At 37.3% G+C, this 20604-nt stretch overlaps 1 protein-coding gene across 1 annotated transcript; it reads right to left on the minus strand.

Moving 5' to 3' along the window:
- Positions 1-1778: 1778 nt before the first annotated feature.
- LOC124164173 lies at positions 1779-20506 on the minus strand. The gene is made up of 7 exons (XM_046541374.1): positions 19861-20506; positions 19427-19587; positions 15189-15329; positions 12563-12983; positions 7877-8161; positions 4734-4921; positions 1779-4175 (listed from the first exon to the last, which is right to left on the minus strand). The coding sequence occupies exons 1-7, from the start codon at positions 19966-19968 to the stop codon at positions 3896-3898; spliced, it is 1584 nt and encodes a 527-aa protein (XP_046397330.1). The 5' UTR covers positions 19969-20506; the 3' UTR covers positions 1779-3895.
- Positions 20507-20604: the final 98 nt, after the last annotated feature.

Consider the following 20604-nt stretch of genomic DNA (forward strand, 5'->3'; position numbering starts at 1 on the left):
CAATATGAGAACCTTGATAAAAGATAAACTTAATTTTAGGTTTTAATTATAAATGCTGTGTAATAAGTAAAATGATAACACGTAATTTGAAATCTCACCAAAATATAATTAAATGCTCTTTGAAATCTCACAAAAAATATTTCATTTTGAATTTAAAAAAACAGTAGAAGTCTGTTATAAAGAGAATGGCCGATAGTGATGACAGCAATATAAAGAGGGATATTTTGTGTTGGTTGGCCGATGCAGAAAAGCATGTGGAAATCATTCACTCTAAAACCAGTGTTTGTCTTTGCCCTAGCACTATAACAAGTCTAATTCTCAGCGGATGTCATATGGGATATACAACTCTCAAGAAAACTTCGGAATAAACTATGCTAACCACATTTGTATGATTCATTTCCAACATTACCACCAACACAAGTGATATAGGGGTAAATAATTTCAGAAATACATCGTATTTGGACTCATTCTTCTTGTAATTTTGCATAATCATTGTATAAAAAAATTAAATTTTGTTTTTTTCCCAGCATTTTAACCAACTAATGAGGCAATTTTTTCAAGACATCAGCTGATATCGTGTAAAAATTCATATTTTTTAAATAACTATTATATTATAGATTGATAAACTTCTGGATGAATATAAGTGAATAATGCAATTATTCCACATTCCATGCCTGAATTTCTGTAAATAACCTGAAAAATGTTATTTTCAATAGACATCAGCTATAAAGAGTTAGCCTTACGAAGAGTGATTTTCAGAGGACCTTAAGAATTCATTATAACAGATTTCTACTGTATTTGTATTGTACAGCTACTTGGCATTTTTCAAGTTTTTCGAAAAAGTAGCAACCATAGACTGGGAGGCAATGTTAACATAAGATATTATGGTCGGGGAAATGGATGGAGATAAACCCAATTGAAGATTCAGCCTACTATTAATGAAATATGGCAAGGGAACCCTGCTTTAAGATCCCATATCACAGATGGACTAATGTGAAATGGAGCAATTAAAAAGCCCATTTCTGAAAATTTTGTTATCTACACCAGGATTTTAGTCGGCTACCAGTCACCTTACTAGTCTGACACTCTTCCTCACGTTCAAGTGAAATTTGCAAATAGGGTAGTTTCCTTCATCAAAGAAAACGAAAGTCATTGATTGCGATTCGTTACCCACCATTACTGTACTCATAATATACAAAATTATTTCATTTTAGAAATACCGGTTTAGACGAATGGCAATGGTCCATTTTTATCCTCATTTGAAAAGGGCCAGATTGGCGCCCATGCGATGCCACTCCACGTGACGTCACAGGGACCTAGTTTCTGTACGAGAAGATAGGAGTTATACGTCGTCTGAGGTTACCAATACATGCATGAGGCGCAGAGCTCAGGGAAACATGCCTTAATAATCACTTATTAAAACTGGCTAAGGTCGGAAAGTTTTCTTCATTTGATAAGGTATTAATAATCCTTATTTAAGCCAAGCGCTACCAGCCAGCAGGGTACTCAGCTACCCGCTAGCAGCCTACGTCGTATCAGCGCTCAACTCGCCTCAAGGTTACCTCACAAGCGGCAGCGGGAACCAGAAATACGCCACACGGAGAGATTTCCCGACATTCATACTTCCGCGTCGCGTTTTCGCACGCTAGAAAATTTTCACTTTTCATTTAATCGCAAAAAATAGATACCGTCATTTAAAAATCTAAAAGCGTGAAATACGTACTCCAGGAGTTATAATCTTTCGATTTAGGCAATAAAAAAATAATAGGAAACCACCCTATTCATCCTCTCAGAATAAAATGCAATTTTTTGGTTGTAACTTAAAATCATCATTCTTATTCGGTATAGTAACTAGCTTGACTTTGCAGTTCAAATGATGAGAAACATCAGTATTATGGATAGCAATAGCTGCATTTCAGAGGAGCAATCAAACAGCAGGTTCCTTAACATCCACTCTTTCTTTGCGTGAATATGAAGCAAAGTTTAAAAATGAAAATTTTACTAGCCTCATATAAGAAGATTCTTATTAGTACCATATTTCTCTGAATATAGTCCTCCTCCAAACTTAAGAAGCTTGGTATTTCGAAAACATTAACGAGTAATAAGCCAATATCATAACCTTATGCACTCAACACGTTAGGTTTTCTTACAGTTCGATCGCATAGATTTACTCTCACCATTCCAGAAAGGTGTACGGTGGTGGCAAAAAATTAATGCAAAGCTCATTAACATCTGAATGAGGCCAGTTCAGGAACTACTTGAAGACATCGTTTTTCCAAAATTTGGTCTCCTCAATGATTTCATTTACCTGGGTGTTATCAAACTACATACCCCTTCTAACAGAGAAATTCGATCATACACTTTGTGATGGAACAATGCTTACAAGACCCCAACTAAGATTTCTTCCTCATATTTTCTACAGTATGCTTTGCCCGCGTCCCTCTAAGAATGGAGTTTACTCTCATCGGGATCTCTGAGAAAGCAGCCGATATATCACAAAGTGAAACAAAGAGCAAAATTGTTCCAGTGGTTTAGTGAGTTAAGTATCATGACATGGATCATAGACTCTATGGATCAAATCTAGGAGGCAAATGATAGGGTGCTGCACACACAATGTTGATATTTTTCTTGCCCAAATGGTTACACAAGGTTAGAATTTAATAGCAAAAAATACAGGTACTAAAGGATCCTATAGTCATGCAACATCCTTCGGTTGTCATACTAACTTCTGCCACTTAAACTCAACTATAGTCCACTAATTACTCTTCTTCTGAATATTATGGATAAAAAGTGGGGGCTAGGTTCAGAGAAATTCAATATCTTTTTAAGACATAAAGCACCTCCTCCAGAAATAGAGATAAGTCACTAAACTCCAAAGCCTTTACTTCAGTATTAGCCTGTCATCTGTTGTAATCATAAACAGCACAAGATTGCATACTTGATCTAGGATTTGAATTAGAGAGAGTTTTTAATTAAATTGAAAGTATAATGAGACTAGATTGCAATTACCAAACCTACAATGAAAAAAATTGAGAGCTAGAAAGGACCAGAGACTATGGCTACCATGATGAGACCATGCATAGAAACCAGTTTTAAACAACTTAACAGACAATAAAGTACCTGATACACAAATGAGAAAGTATGCGCAAGAGTACATCACATCTCCCTAAGTTAAATTGCAACATATCAGAACAAAATGACAGTCACAATAATATTAAACTTTGGAAACTGCATTCCAAAATTTTTCCTGACAAAAGTCAAAAATTAACAGTGCATTTGAAAGTTTCATTGAATTGAATGAACATAGATATCATTCTTGAGCCTACTCTGATGTCATCTTATTACAAGAGAAAATTTCATGCTGTTCATAGATCGAAGGAATGATCAAAGATATAATATATGTTCTGCCTAGTAAAAACTTGCTGGTACTCTTCATAAAAATAATTCCAGCTTCAGTCAGTAATAAAATCAAATTAAATCAGTAGTCCAACGTCACTGAATACAACATAAAAACAAATTAAGAATACATACATATCTATGAGAGATCTTTAGTATTAGCTTATCACTGCAGGGTCATTTATAGTAAACTATCAATTTGCTGCAATATATCACTTATTACCATACCCCAAACATGCCAAATCTCTAAGGTATCTCTTTATGACTCAAACAGATATACATAAATCATTCACCAGGTGTACAGTTACTCTATTCACTTACACTCTCAATCCCCTGACAAACGTTTATGGCACTAGTTTCTTAAAACAAAAAAAAATCATGAATTTTTAACTTTCTCTAAGTGACAGCTCTCAAGGTGCAGCAAATCTTTTATAAGAGGCAAACTATTGCCCCAAAAATCACCTTTCTCCTTAAAGCTGCTGGATGGAAGGGAAGAAAATCACGGACCCAGCTCTGCTTGCACTATCACCCTTTCCTCTCTCCATTGGTCTCCACCGGTTCCCCAGCAACTCTTGGCACATGCAAACACAAGTACAGTGCCAAATTCGGGCTTTGGACAATCCTCACCCAAACCTCTTGTGGGCCTCAGTTTAGGGATCAACGACGGAAGAACTTGGAGCTCAAAAACAGCCTCACCTCGACAGTGCAAGCATTTTGTAGACTGAGGATTGCCACACAAAGGATATAGCAGTAATGGCGACCCAGCATCCCGGCAGTATCTATGAAAAACATGCAGATTTGATATAAACAAATGAAACGGAAATGTTAAATCATTTTCAGCATCCTACTGTGCTAGCAGTTTAAAGTGTAACATTGACACAAGAGAATCATATTTATTGGATGGATGTTTTCAGTCTAGGAATCATGTGTGTTAATGTTCAAGGAAAATGGCATAATATAGCAAAATATCATAATGTTCAAGTTCAAATACAAAATTAAAAATTTTCATGCACAAAGAATTCCAATGCTTTCCAACTGCTGCAGATGGCAAGAAAGCATATTTGTGCCGGATGCTAACAAAACCACGTCATTCTATGACTGCCTCTTGGGCAAATTTATGGAATTCCACTTCCCCACACACTTGCAATAAGTTAGTTATTTTTTATTTCATTTCCAAAATGTTCACTAGAAAAAAATTTATATGGCAAAACAAAGTTTGCTGGGTCAGCTAGAATTATATAAAAGCCATTACTATTTTGGATACTGTGATAAAAGCTGATCCAGACATCTTATTCCTAGCACACTAAAAAACTTTCACACATTGTCTTTGAACCTACCTCACCAATTGCCCAGGATTTTTCTTGATTTTGAGGAGAAAATGATGGAACATACGATCACCATGAGCTGGCAAACCTCGCTCATACTTTTCTCCGGTTGACCCTTCATCCATGGCCCCTCCACCCTTCATTCCCACAGCAGATGCTCCCATGTTAGGCTGCTCCCCCCAGCAGCATCCCATCAATGCCTGGTGGATACACATTAAATGGAATCGGATTGGAAAAAATCTTGGGCTAAAATGATACTTCACGATAGTAACTACTACCATAAATATTCAGACTATAATGTTATTAACAATTACTAAAAGTCACATTCAGAATATTGGCTTAAACTAGTCATCTTGTTCAATTAACTCCTGTCTTTCACAATGCAAAGTACTGCTTCCAGGAGGTCAATTTTCATTAAGGCTAAACCTATTACATTACTTTCGCTGAAAAAAAAACAAATAGATTCCTTGCATCACATATGACAAGAAACTAAGCCAAATGCTTTTTTCTCTAAAGCTCTTATAGACTAATTGTGACAATTAATTTTGTTGACCTATCACCTAATAGATTAGTTCATGGATTTACCCTTAAGGTACATTTACTTCTCACAATAATAATAATAATAAATTTATTTCACCATTGGCAAATTATACATCTGCAAGGCTAAAGTCAATGACTTAAGCCTAACGAAGCCTATTTCTCGTCAATTCATTTCTCGCGACGTATGTGCGTTGCATCTTGTGTAACTTGATATTTTCCTTTGAAGATAATGATTTATGGACAGTGTTGTCTCGGAAAGGAAAAAAATATCAGAGGCATGGGCTAATGGACGGCCGAGGGTGTTTCTTTTAATGTGCAACGTAGTCACTTTTGATGCAGTTATTATCCTCTGGTGTCGTATTTTGACTTAAAATTTTCCACTGCTGAAATTCTGTTGCATAATCCCTATGAGAGCTTTTAAACAAAATGGTCCATGAGTAGGACAAGCATCGCAGTGCAACATGCATACGAAGAGAGGATCGGAACTCTTTCCACTCCCTCTTATGGGAAGCTGCATTCACTGAAGTGTAAATTTAAAATTTCTGATCCAGATTCGATGCCTTCAGCGAATTTGGATCCGAAGTATCTGATGAAGGGCAATTTCTGTGTATATTTGCATCTGATGTATCCGATCCGACCATCCCTAGATTTTATATCCATGATAGACTGAAAGATGGAGAAAGAGAAGGCATCATGGGCCATACTGGCATTCCTGCTTATGATAAGCTGCACAGCCTAAGATGAACTGATCACACGTATGATAGCAAGACTATAAGTCACAATAAAGAGAAACTTTTATAATAATGTACAATTTTGAAGTATAATTACAATAAACAAATTTTATGATTATTTCTAAGTGAAAGACTGCACTTAAGGTCATTTCCTAACTGGAGCCAATATGTGGACTTCATTATGGGGAAGTTTTGATATTATAGAAGCTTGTTACAGGATATTTTTCTCCATGTATTTCATGACGCTGGACCATGGCATTTTATTACAAAAGATGAATGATGCTGATACCGGAGGTGTAACATCAAATTGGTTTAAATCCTATTTGTCTGACCGTACTCAGTGTGTTAGAGTGGGCCTAAAGTATAGTGAAATTAAAGTAGTGGACACTGGTGTACCACAGGGTTCTGTACTAGGACCAATATTATTCCTTATATATATAAATGATTTGTGTAATTTTAAATTTAATGGTCTTTCAACAGCTTTTGCTGACGATGTCGCCTTAAGTTACAGTGGTTACGACCAAATAAGCATTGCAAATGACGTTCAAAAGGACTTGTACTTCATACGTAAATGGTTTCATTATAATGGGCTTGAACACTGTGAAAAAAAACAAATTTATGTTTTTTGATCCTAACAACTGCAATGCAATCAATCTTAAATTATAATACCATAATGTATAATAAAGTATATGTGGAAAAACAAAGTAAAATTTTTCATTCATCATGAGCAACTTCCATAAAGTAACGCCTCAGACTATCAACTTCATAATGTAGACTGCGTAAAGCAGAACTGTAGTTGTCTAATAACTAAGGTGGTCAGCAGCATAAAATATTTAGGAGTAACATTTGATAAATACTTAAAATGGTATCACCATATAAATGATTTAGTAAGAGTCTTATAATATTATGTATCGAAGCTTTATTTTATTCGACATAAATTCGATTTTGAATAATTGCCAATAAAAATCGTTTTGAGCCTTCTTACCCCCTATTTGTTAGTCTTAAGTTATTGCCATAAAGGTACATGTTTGTTTATAAAACTTTAAAGTTTTTTTTTGCAAAGTGGTAGTTTTCCAACAATATCGGAACCGAGCATGGTTATGACTTATGTAGGAATATTAGTTTTCTAGTTCCTAAGCCTAATCTTTCTATATTTAAAAGATTGTTTCTTTATTTGGGACCTTAGATTTTTAATAAATTACTATGTTCGATTAAAGAGCTAAATAGTATAAATAATTTTCGTAAAAATGTTAAAGATTGATTGGTATCCCATGATAATATAAATGTTCTTTTAGATGTGTTTGTGAATACATACATATTATTATATATTATTTTTTAATATTTGTTGTGAAAGGTGAAAAAAGAAATTTATTTTATTTTGTCCATAACTTTATTTGTTTTTTTATACTGTAAGTTATTGTAGTATATAGGTTTCATACGGATAATTTTCAGAAAATTATAAATACTTTCTTTTGTTTTCTGGCCCGCCTTGAATTTATTTTTTTAAGGATGGTAGCTTCAACGCTGTTTTTTTAACCATTGAAGCTACCTAAAGCTCCTCTTTCTTTTGTGATGTTAAAAAAAAAGTGTACATTTAAGTTGAAGTAATAAATTCATTCATTCATTAAGGGTCATGTAATTTCCAGTTTTCCTCTATGAAAGGAAATATATGCCATAAAATGAATTGTAACTCTGTTTAACCACAAACAAGAGAATGTACTTTGGTAATAAAATAAAGATAGGAAGAATTGTCATACCCAGTTTCTTTCTTGAAATATGCAAATACTAGTTTTTACAAGATTCTTTAACTTACTCTGACTCTTGACTGACTCTTAGATAACTCAAACATCATTGACTAGCTACTTTATCCTTCCAGATAGTTACCTTCTGAATTCTTCCAGCGCATGCCGGAGGCAAGTCTTCACCACTGTTTTGCCTGTATTCTAGTAGTAGCTGCCGAATATGGTCTTCTTCGTCACCTAATCCCTCTGCACCACCCTGCATTGCAAGAGGATTCCAGCCACCATAACCTCGGCCCAACTCTTCATCCCCTCTTCGAGACCAACAGCTAGCTTCCCCATTATCTTCTGGCCATACATTCAAGAAATACGCCTCAAAGTCACAGGGTTGTACCCGACTCTGCCTCCGTTCAGATACTTCTTCCTCATCCTAAACACAAAGGGCATTTAAAAGAGTAATTATCATCAGCTATTATAAAACATTTAATGAAGTCAATTTCATGTAAAAGCCAGGAAAATGATAATAAAGATTAATCAAACTATCCATTAATAGCACCAGAAGATGAAAAAAATAGAATGGTAGAAACATGATGAATGAGATTAATAGGAAAAATTTATGTCTTTCTGGAAAATTGCCAGTAACTTTTAATTTACAACCAAATGCTTAAAAAGTTGGATCATATAAACAGTAGATACATTGCCAGTGAAAAATATTTGTCTCAACATCACCATTTTATATGACGAGAAAGCCACCAGAGTCCTGGCCTCATGAGTCATGGTGCACGTGCACAATTTGAAACAAATATGCCACCAATGTAAAAATATAAATATGTATCATAATATCTGTGGTTGATATTGAAACCAACTGACTCATTGCCTCAACTAGCGATGAAATCATTGTCTGTGAATATCCATCTTTTTTTTACAAGAATGCAGGTTTCTATGACGATGGTCTGATCTGATGAACAGTTTCACTGGCTATCCTGCCAGCATTTTCAGGTCGAAGGTGTCAGCTGTTGGTTTGTGCCTCGCTTATATACCGTAGTTGGATGGGAGCTTCTCTGTCATAGGCTGTCTGACTGGGAGCTTCTCTGTCATAGGCTGTCTGACTGGGAGCTTCTCTCTGATTGGATCTCTCTTTGATGACTTTTCCAGGCGCTGTGAAGGAAGTATCCATCTTATCTATTGAAATTCAATGGTGTTTTTTGAATTTCTATTGCTTCCCTGATTTGTCTAGAGAAGTATCGGCACTCCTTAACTAAAAGTTTCTTTTCTTCAAATTGGATGTCGTGGCCAGGTTCCAACCATGCATGTTTGGCAATGGCAGAGAGTTGGAACTGTTTGTTGAGTCTTGGTCGCCCTTTGGTGTTCCATTATCCTAACATTCCTGGAATGGCAAGTTTCTCCAACATAGGATTTTTCACAGGAGCAAGGCCCCTTGCCTCCTCATATAGTTCTTGCGGAATGATGTCCATGGGTCCGGGGAGGAAGTCCCATACCTTGATCACACAATTATATCTGGTGACCACGTCATGTTTTAAAAAAAAATATTCTAGCAATCCTTTCTGACGTTCCAGCAATGAAAGGGATGGTGATGTATAGCTTACTTCTACCTCTCCATTGTCATCACTGTGGTGTGGTTTCCTATGGGGGCCTTGCATCGCTTTTCCTCTTCCTTCGTGGTCCTTCTAAGGCCAAATTCTCTCCGATAACCATTTTTCTGCAGTGCCGTCGTGAGGTGCTTTATCTACGTGGAGAGGGAGTTATCATCGGAGATATTATATGCTCTGTTTATCAATGTAGCCGCTAGTAAGGCCTTCTGACTGGGATGATGGTGAGATGCTGCATTTAGGTAGTGGTCCGTGCGCATAAGCTTTCTGTAGACAGCATGGCTGAATCCCCCAGTCTTTTTTTTTGTGACACTGTGGTAGTGGAACCTTATGACGATGAAAGAAATAATGAAAAGCACATTGACAGTCAAATCCTTGAGTAAAAAATCCAAGGATCTGATGCCCACAAGCTGCCATTTTTCCTGGTCTAACTGAGCACAACAATTAAGTCTTGCTCACAACTTAACCCTTTTAGTACTGCCCCCTTTTAACCGGTACATGCAAGAATACAGAATGCCAAGGATTTTTGGAAAATGGATGCCAGGGATTTGGACAAACAATTTCAATAAAAATTTTCAATGTGAATATATTGCAGCTATTTTAATATTTCAACTTTTTATACCTACTCAGGTTATCAATAAAAATGCTCAACTATGTCGTCATCTGTGCTATACAACTTGGGTATAATATTTTATTTCAATATTTATTGAAATACACCCAGCCAATAGATCGGCCCGTTGCATTCTTTGTAAAGACCCCTTGGATCTATGTGGGGGTGGCACTGGGCTGACTTGATAAAACTATGGAGTAGAAATGTGGGAAGTCTTCTTGTTCACAACAACTTTGAATAGAGTCACTTGAATTAGCATAAGTTTTTCAAAACATTATCCAAGAAGCAAGGAAATAGTTACGTCTTTCATAAGTAAAGTAAAGTGAGGAGAGTCTTTCAAAAACGATTTCACGATTGATATGTGGTCTGAGCAGTGATTGGTGGAATCTTCCAGCTATAGGTGGTATTAAATCAAGTTGCACCATATTAGTAAAACTGATGATTGAAATATTTCCACTCGATTTATTTTGACACTACAGGCATCCCCCGAGTTACGTATGTCTCGACTTACGTAAATCCGTACTTACGTAAGTGATAACCGTATTTCAAATGATTACGTTAATTTTCGAATGCGAGCGCGAAGAAGTAGATATTCACTCGTACAACCTATGGTAGAAAAAATATCGAATAGCTATCGATTTTTATATGTGCTAAAAATAACAAAGTGACGCATACTTATCATTCCTCGAAGGAATTTTCATTAATTTCTGCAGAAAAATCGCTTATAAATCCCAAGTCAGCAATAAACGTGAAAATTTGCAGTTCTAGCGATGTAAGTGGTTGCGCTCACTCCCATACCGTACAGCTTGTTACACAGCATACACACCCGAACTCCGGCTTTCAACTATTTAAGAATTGTATCCTTAAGTTTGGACATTTCCATCAGTGGAATTAAAAGAAAATGAAGTTCAAGCAGAAATCTTTATTGCGGAAAAGAATTGTTTAGTACCCACGTAACGGCATTGAAATTTTGAGTGCTGGCAATGAACGCCGCGAAAAAGTTAAGAAAAAGTTGACACACGATATTAATTGCGTAATTGTTTACATGTTTCTGGCGGAAGATTTTATTAAGCTGCATTTTCTCGTTCTCTCATATTGTGTGCAACTGTAAATGAATATTGCGTCATTGAAAGCTTTTCCCCACTAACTTTGTTGCACGTTAATGACGGAGTTGGCTGAATAAAAGCTCACTTTTAATTAGCTTCGTGCATTGGAAATACTCTTCGATGTTTCCTACGAAGTAAATATTCAAATGATGATATTTTCATGTTATTTTATTGAGATATGAGAGAATGAAAGTATGTTTCCGTGCGTGAAAGATTGAGGGTATATGCGTGTGAATGTATGTAAGAATATAGTAATTAACTGGTATTTTTTTGTGTGTTATTTTCCCGTAATCCTAGACTCTCCTCCTACGTGTATTAACTGTGACAGTGAAACCACCAGATTCATCGATCAACGTAATATATTAAAGGCAGATGATATAATGACTATAGGTAGGTAGGCAATGCTTTCTTTGGGCCCTTAGATCGCAGTGTAACATAATGAATCAATTTAAGTATTCAGTTTAGTAATGTAGCGTTGACATACCGTAATTTCCCGAATCCATGCGATCGGTCAACTCTGGGAATAATATTACGCATTTTGATTGGCAATGCTCGAGATGCAACTCTCAGACTATATTAATGTTTATCGATTTTGTATCTAATAACGTAAGAATACGCGGTATAATTAATGAATATCGCAGTGAATTGAATGAAACTTCACCGAGAATTTACCACGCATTTCTCTGCTGAGAATTTCACCGCGCCGATCGAAATCTCTGAAGCAGTAACGCAGAATGTTCGACTAACGTAAATTTCGACTTATGCACAGTCTGCCGGAACGCATCTCTTACGTAACTCGGGGGATGCCTGTACACATTTTGTAGCTACAAACAACATTATTAAGTGTTGTTTGTCAAAACGAAATGCATAGTCAAAATAAAACTCACAAGGAGACATCGCCAAAGTGATGTTTGGGATCTACATGCAGATGTTGTTAACTGAAACTATATAGGTAAGGTAGAAAAAGTGTCATGGCTTTCTTCCACATAGGCCCAGGTTCGAGAGATATTCGCTTGTAAAGATTTCGCGCAGCGTGACATCCCTTGAGTAATCGCTACCTCTTAAATACGGACGTGTTTTTCTCTCTTCTAATTTTTGAAATCACCGTTACATTTTATCCTAATTCGTTTTATTTAGTTACTTCGCGATTTTGTAAATTTAATATCAATTTATGGATTTTAAACGAAACTCCGAATTGTGCTTTACCACGGCGATTACTCAAGGGAAGTCATCCTGCGCGAAGTCTATACATGTCTCGAACCCGGGCCTATGGGGAAGAAAGCCGAGACACTTTTTCTACCTTACCTATATAGTTTTAGAAAATAACATCCGCATCCAGATCCTGAACATCACTTTGGCGACGTCTCCTTGTCAGTGGAAATATTGCAATGACCAATTTTACTAATATAAGAACTTCCACCACATCGTGCCTCACATCATTCAAGATATAAGTTGCACCATGTTAAGTTTTAGTGAAAGGGGCTTTACTTAACATAGACACATACCTCATACTCATCATCATCATTTTCGCAACGCTCCCTCTGACTTCTTGACTCTGATGCTCCGGCAAAGAGGGCCAGAATGTCCATTTGTGCAGTTTTTGGTGTGTCAATGCACACCACTTCCCCTTCATCCCCCACCTCAATCTCCGCAGTCGCCACTGGAGAGCGCAGCTGCCCCACGGCCCCAATCCCCTCGACGCCAACACCTCCACGGGCATTCGAGTTGGCATTTGGGTCGTCCACCGATAGATTGTGCACCCCCATCTCCAGCCCTCCCATATCCATCACCTCCTCCTCTTCCTCAATATCATCTTCATCGTCATCTTCATCCTCTTCAATGGCTTCCTTTTCTGGAATCTCTGCCTGAATTTGACGACCCATTCCCATTATGATATTTCCATTCTCCTCATCACCGTCCATTCTCCTTGAAAATAATGAAATTAAGATTAAAAGTTGCATTTCATGAAGCCTAGACGTGGCCTAACTAATTAAATCGCCCAACTCTTATATCGTCTTTTAACTGTAGCATACAACAGAACATCTAATTTACAAAGTCTGAGTTTGGTAAGTTCTGAAAATTTTCCAGACTATGTATAAAAGCCTGTTTACACGATATAATAACACATACCAATTAATGTCTGTTTGCATGAATGACTTTTGTGGACTAGAACGGCACATGTACGAATGCTGAACCAAATTAGAACAGCATCTATTTTCTATTAATGCATTCGCACAAGTTGGGTGGTTACACGGCGCATTTTCGTGTTCATTCACGTGCTCTGACATTTAGACATTAACTCATATGGGCTAATGTACCATGTAAACAGGCCTTAACGGTAGGTAAATAAAGTGGAGGATGTTTTCGTTTGTTGAGGGTTGCACGGGCTATCTAGTAGGAATGTGATTACCTTAAAAAATGACTAGTATTTGAGTATAAATAGAACAAAATACCACAGTGAAGTTGTAGTTTATGCTGTACACAAAAGGTCAACACTGTGTACACTTATGATTGAATTTCTAACAATCTATCCTCGCACCAACAAAGCCAATGAGGATGAAGGTGACTCACATACAGTTAATACAATATCAGGTTGTCACAGTAATGACAACCTAACATTAAATTCACTGACCATGGGACTACATATCTATAATGGACCCCCTGAATGAATACACCAGCTATTATCCCACTCTCCATTGCAACATTTTCTCTCCCTATGTCATCACTCTAGTCATCACAACTCTTCCGTTTCAAACAAGCTTCAATCTTTTTTCAATGCAATTCTAATGCAGCAGACAAATAAATTTTGCCACTGATTGGCACAAGATGTCCCATTCATTGATGAAAGATGTGAGGCATAACAAAAGGGGTTGTGGAAAAGGGGGTCAGTTGCTACAGAAAACGGCAATAAGATCACCCTAAAAGAATTGCCACATACTTTTCGAGTACATTAAATTGAGGTTTCGAAAATAGGAGGTTCTTTTACAAACTTTTCTGTGCATGAACAATCAAGACCTAGAAAGTAGTTCATTAAATTGTGTCGCTTCCTAAAGTAGAAGTTCACAAATGGAAGTTTCAACTATATTCATGCATAATAAAAGCAACCTACAGTTTAATTCAAGTATATTTTTTATGGCCTAGTCATGCATTTGTCGTTAACCTGACAAGGAAATTGCTATAAATATCCCATGCGAAGTAGAGCAAAGAGCTCAGTGACTAACGACAACAGTTGTATCTTGCGGTCAAGATTTAATTGGATTCAATAAGATCCGGCATATATCTCCTAATGTATTATATAATGAGGTAAGTCTGACCCAAGAAATATATGTATTGCCTCCTGAGGACTTTCCAACAAATATCTAAAATAAGCACCAAATCCAATAAACAGACTATAGACAATAAAAGACAATAGAATATGGAGTGGAGGAAAAAGATTAACCCACAACAAAAGCCTGACTGCCATATAAATCCACAATTTTGGAAAAATTCGAAAGCATACAGAAAAGATTCAAAATTTCTTTTGCCACCCAAAATATGATACCACAAACAGAGAGTTAAAGAAGAAAATGGCCTCAAGGCATCTGGAATGTACTGAGGCCCATGAAAGATAGTATAAGAACTTTACATCTTAAACTGGCACAGGAGGGTAAATCATGGAAAGGAGGAACATTGTATCACAAAATCCACTCTGAAGAGATGAGCATTATCACACAGGCCGGAGAGTATTGAGAACACCTAGAGAAGGAACGTATTGAAACATAATTGGAGGACAAAAATTTGAACCTTGATGCAGGATTCAGCCAGAACAACAGAGGAAACTATTAACTAAGGTTATCAAGGAGAAACAGGGCTAAAACCAATTCTCAAATATTTAATCACTCTTGTTGAACAATCACTTTAACTAGACCAGGGTTGAACTTATAAATACCAACAGACATTTCAAATAATATTCTAAATTTCTGGCTACGAAAATTGTATCAGGGTAATGCTTCACATACATGAACTTGCAAGACATTTTAAAAATCTCTTCTATATCAGCAATGGGTAATTCTTTTATCTTCAACCAGATGCATCTCATAGCCTATAGGAATAAGACCAAACATAAGTCAAATTCCATTCCAATTAACTCACTGTTGTCCATCATCATCATCTTCAGAATCATCACCCCATTGAGCAGATCTATCACACCACTCATCTCCAGTCAATGGTGGAAGAGGAAGGACGGTGTTCCGAGATGTTTCATCCAGAACTTGACTCCTCAAGCAAACCCAACTATATAAAAAAAATACAGAATTACTATTTAAAGAATGGCAGTGCTCAAGAATGTATTACTATCTGTTGCAAAATTCTGTCACCAGCACTTAAACACTAATCTCTTTTAAAACTGCTTGAATGACTTTAAAAATGCTGTACATCAAATTAAAGCCTGTTTATTTCTGTGGATGCAAAATTTTTAACCACAAATATTAATGTTATTTCAGAGAATTACTCTTGTTATCAAACTGATTCAGCTGAGAGTTTTACAGGATATGCAATGCATGTGTCCATATTTGTCTAATTCTACAAAGATGGACACATGTGGTGCATATCCCACTCTGCTGAATCATCACCACACTGCAAAAGCCAACACAAGGATATTGGACAGATTCACTGCATTTACAAATTAGTAACATCAAAAAAGATTGAGATATTAAAATTTCTCATAGGGTGTAACTTAGGACTTTCTTTTAGTCATGTGAGGTTTCATGCTCACTCGTAATTCAATTATCAAAAAACTACAAACTGCAAACCCTTGAATCTGCTATTCGGTCTATTTCCTTGCTCTCTAGCTCAGCAGCTTGAATCTGCTAATGATATCCCTAAGGAAATTTTGAGTAAATTGATATCATTCAATGTTAATTCTTCGATACAAGCAGGCTGAACTAACAAAAGCCACATGCAAGGAAAGTAGGGTGCACAGTTGCCCAATGGTAATGAAAACATAGGGTAGGCCCGCTGGAATACGAGGGTTGTTTTTTTAAGTAAGGGCCGTTTTTTAATATAAAATAGACCAAAATTATTTTTTTCAAAATTCTTTTATTTCTAGAATTTTCATATTTTTCTTTATATTTCCTTATAGTTACCTTGTTTGCTTAGGCACTTATCATACCTTAAAACTAAGTTTTGAAACCACTATTTATTTTTGCCCCCTGCCCTGACAACCAGGTGTTCACGCGAGATTCCGCATCTTTTGCTCTGAATGGTGCTTCGGAGCCTGGCCAGGATTACACAGTAGGCTTCTGAGTTGATCGTCATTCCTCGTATCATGAAGTCCACTAGCAAAGCACAGCACCTGTCCCAGAACACGGTTGCCTTGATTTTGTAGCGCGACAACGTCTTTGATCAAAAATGGCCATCCTGAGCGATCAACATCGTCATCGTGAACATTTTTGCGGCCATCTTTGGATTCTCCGACCCATTTCTCCAGTTTACCTTCGCTCATTGCATTAGCAGCATACATTTCACAAAGCTAAGGGTGAATGCAGCCGACATGTTTCTTGAAGTCAAAAGTCGTATAACTGACCGAATCTCACATACGACGGGGGATTCAATAATCTTAAGCATTTTAAAGATCCACAAGAACTGCAACTGACATGTGGTTGCTCGCAAGGAATGCCGGGAGGCGGCACGCACACGACTCGTTACAGACGGCGTGCGAACTGCTACAGTGTACGGCAAAATGGCCCTTACTTAAAAAAAACAGCCCTCATACATTCCTGGAGCCAGGCTAATAAATTTAAGACTTTTATTCCCAGGCATCCAGGAGGGGGGAGGACAGAAATGAACAAAGAAGGAGGTGCCACCACGATAATGAGCCTACCAATGCCTCCGAGGGGTAGAAACAAGAGAGGCTGGGAAATGATGGAGATTCCTGACACAGTCACTAGGGCGACGCAGGCAACCACTAGTGAAACCAAATTTACTGTTTCAAGAGAAATGTTAACCCTGAATCACACTATTACCTTTTCCCTCCCTTTAAAGCGATTGGTACAGTGATTGCTCCTTTCCGCGAACTGAATAAAATACAAAGTAAGGCTGCGCGTTTCGTCAAAAACTGCTACGGGCGTACAGACAGTGTTACCCAGATGTTAAGCGAATTAGGCTGGGAGCCGTTGGAGACTCGGAGGCTGCGTGCTAGGCTTAGATTGCTTGAACAATTGAGAATGGATATCTTTAAGAGAGACACAGAGAACATATTATTAGAGCCACACTATATCTCCAGGTCCGATAGAAGCGATAAATTAAGAGAGATGTTTTGCCGAACAGATAGATATGGGAAATCGTTTTTCCCCCGAACCATAAAGGACTTTAATAAACGCTAGTACCAACCTCGTTAGAGCACTTCTTTTTTTTATAGTTGTAAACGGCTGGTGTCCTAACACCCCCTGCCACACGCCTTTTAGGCGGCTCGCGGGGTATTATGTAGATGTAGATGATAGCAGTATAGTAACTGCTTCATGTAATCATTCTGCCACGGCTCCAGGGATGGGAATCCCAACCCTTTTTCTATCACCAGTACCATGTTTCCACCAAACAGAACCCAGAGCCGTTAAAAGTGATTGTAACACCACATTTGAGTATTAATAGAATGACATTTGATGACAGTAATTAAGAAAATGATGGGTTGAGTGATTACTTTTCTGGTCCCTGTAAAGCTATCACTACAGCCATCAATCTTAGGGATGGAATAAAATGAATGTGATTAAGGTTTTATACGTATCTAAAGGCTGCTATACACAGCAAACGATCATGCGAATTAAATCATTCACCGTGGATACTGGAAAAATTCTCGAATGAACCATCATGGGCATGATCATTCAGTGAAAATTAGAACAGGTTCCATTTTGCTTGCATGATCCAGTGAATGATCACATGATCATCCACCGAGCATAGCGGCCTTCAGGGAAGAATGGTCCAGAAATTTTTCTCAAGTTTGCCCATTGATGTAGTGATGATGTTTTCAGGGGTAGAAAAAGGGTTGTATAGAATGATAGAAAAATAGAAGGTGCCACAAAAACTGTTGGAGCCATACTACAAAATTATCACATCAAATGATCTTTTTCTAATGATATAATTTAGATATGACTGGAGTAAAAGGGATGGAAAAATGATCTTGTGAGTCAGGCTTTTCATCCAAGTATACAGTCGAGTAACTCAAGAGTCGTCCAATGACAAAAAAAGTGGGAGGGAAATCTGGTGATGGCACATGTCACTCCACAAATCAATGCCTTTCAGAGCCCAAACCTCAGTCAAACAAAATTGTTACTGGAATGCGACTCAACAGATAAACCTAAATTACTATTCCTTTAAGCACATTTCTCAAGCATGCTGCATATATTTTCTTGGAAGAAGCTTTTCATTCATATCTGGGCCTGGGTGCATTCCTTTCTCACCGACCAACCTTTCCCCTACCTCTCACTTGACCCTTCTGCTTTTCAAAGTGACACCTTCCACCATTTGGACTGCATGTATGTATTAACTGGGGAAACTTTCAACTGTATAAGTGCCATACTGTAGATGGGTAACAACAAGAGCAGTAAGAACAGAGCATGGCACATGAACGACCACAGTATAATAGGTGAGAGAAGTCCATTCCTGAAGAATTACAGGTAAATTTCCATAAAAAAAATGCACTCATCCTACTAATAGTAATCTGTAACATGCTTTCCAATCCAAAATCCCCAACGCTATCCCACTAAATTCCAGATGGAAAACCACCCACCCTTGTTAGGAGCAATCAGTTAGGCTTTAAGAAGTCCACAGCACATAAGCATCAAGAAATCTTAAACTTGTCAGCAGCTACCAACTAGTACCATGGAATTGATGGTCATTTACCACTCCTCAGAATCACCAACCGTAGCCATAACCTGAACTGCTGTCATTTTTACCTGAAGGTAACAGTAGTAAAAATGTTACTGATTTTATAAACGATTAGTAGTCCTCCTTTTCTCACAATAGACTTCTTAAAATGATCAGCATTTTCCTCTGACCACAACTAAATATTACACTACGTCCCAGTTACCTACCCTCATCTTTTTCATCATTGTTGAAATCATTTCCTAATCATAATAAGTTCACTTACAACGAATAAAAATAGTACCACAGCCACCAATAAATATCACGCACACAGAATAAACACTAAGAAACCACTTTAGACATCTATAGGGTTATCAATAGTTAACGGAAGATTGAATAAAATATCATAAAAACAAGTTGACGACATTTATTATGAATGGGCTGGTTAGCATAATTTTTGTAATTGATATTTTTTTGTTTGATACAAGCTCCCACAGAAATAAGCCCCGGGAAAACCTCTGGGAAAACCATACCTTTCGCTCCGATTCCAACACTTAGGGTTAACACATCCAAAGAGATACAACGTCCTGTGGTAAGGCGAATTCTCCAATGGTGCATAAATTTGAAGAACAAGGGGAAGGTAGAGACCACATACACGGCAATAAACGTCCGGCGCCCCTTTTAAAGGCCAGTCCTAAAAAAAATTATAACCAATCAATAAATTATTTTACGCTCAATTTAGGATGGCAATCTACCATGGTTGCTACGCACAATATGAAATCATTTCCTTACTTCCAGAATTACACAAAAATATCAGAAAAATGATAGAATATTACGACTTAAAGGAAGGGAACCATTGTTACCCCCACGACGATCCTGCAGCTGACATTTATGGCCCACTCCGGCAGGGTTTTCGCGTAGGTATTGAGGTCAATCATAAATCAATGACAGTATCACTATTACTCACCGGTTTTCCTCCGATTTTACTAGATGTGAAGTCGACGAGGCACTTATTTTTCTCCGTGATCTTTTCATCTTCAAATCCTAGCAAAACATGACACTTCCTACGGGCCATATTGAGTGCAAGGTATGGTGAAGTGCATAGGCAGTCAGACGGATCAGAACAAAAAAAAATTTTTCACCAGCGACATGCGCTCCTGATGACTACTGCTATAAGTTTCTAAAATCGATTTTCCTTCCCCCCTGGATGCCCTAAATGATGAAGCAAATGGTGTTGAAATTGCTGGACCAATTCATCAACGAAATTCTGGGCAATGAAAAAGAATATCCTCTTCGAAGAGAATCAGTGGCTTTAAATACATGAAACCCCGGCCTCAAAATTTGAACGAAAAGCAGGAGCTGGCACCCGTCGCAATAACCGCACTTGCATTGAAAGCCTATTGATTCATTAATCGAAAGATGAGATCACTATTTCCATTGAAAGACAGGAAACAACTCTAATTCATATTTTTCAACCATTGCATTACAATTTACCTCAATTTACAATAAATCGCAGATCTTCTTTCCATTGTCTACTTATCTACTTCGAAAGTCAAATTTGTTCACGTCGATTGAAACAAATAAGGAGGTAAATGGAGAGTGAAGTAAGTAATTATACTAAATAAATTTAAAAAAATGATTTAATCTCCAACATTAATCATAAAGCAATCTATTTAAGACCTGATAAATAAAATATGACACTTGAGTGACT

The sequence above is a fragment of the Ischnura elegans genome, chromosome 8, assembly GCF_921293095.1.
Source record: "Ischnura elegans chromosome 8, ioIscEleg1.1, whole genome shotgun sequence".
Classification (NCBI taxonomy): domain Eukaryota; kingdom Metazoa; phylum Arthropoda; class Insecta; order Odonata; family Coenagrionidae; genus Ischnura; species Ischnura elegans.

Coding starts and splice junctions, on each gene's coding strand:
- LOC124164173 (XM_046541374.1), bottom strand. CDS start 19,968: ATGGCCCGTAGGAAGTGTCATGTTTTGCTAGGATTTGAAGATGAAAAG. Junction 12,984..15,188: donor GATGATGATGATGGACAACA/GTGAGTTAATTG, acceptor ATTATTTTCAAG/GAGAATGGACGGTGATGAGG. Junction 8,162..12,562: donor ATGATGATGATGAGTATGAG/GTATGTGTCTAT, acceptor CTTTGTGTTTAG/GATGAGGAAGAAGTATCTGA.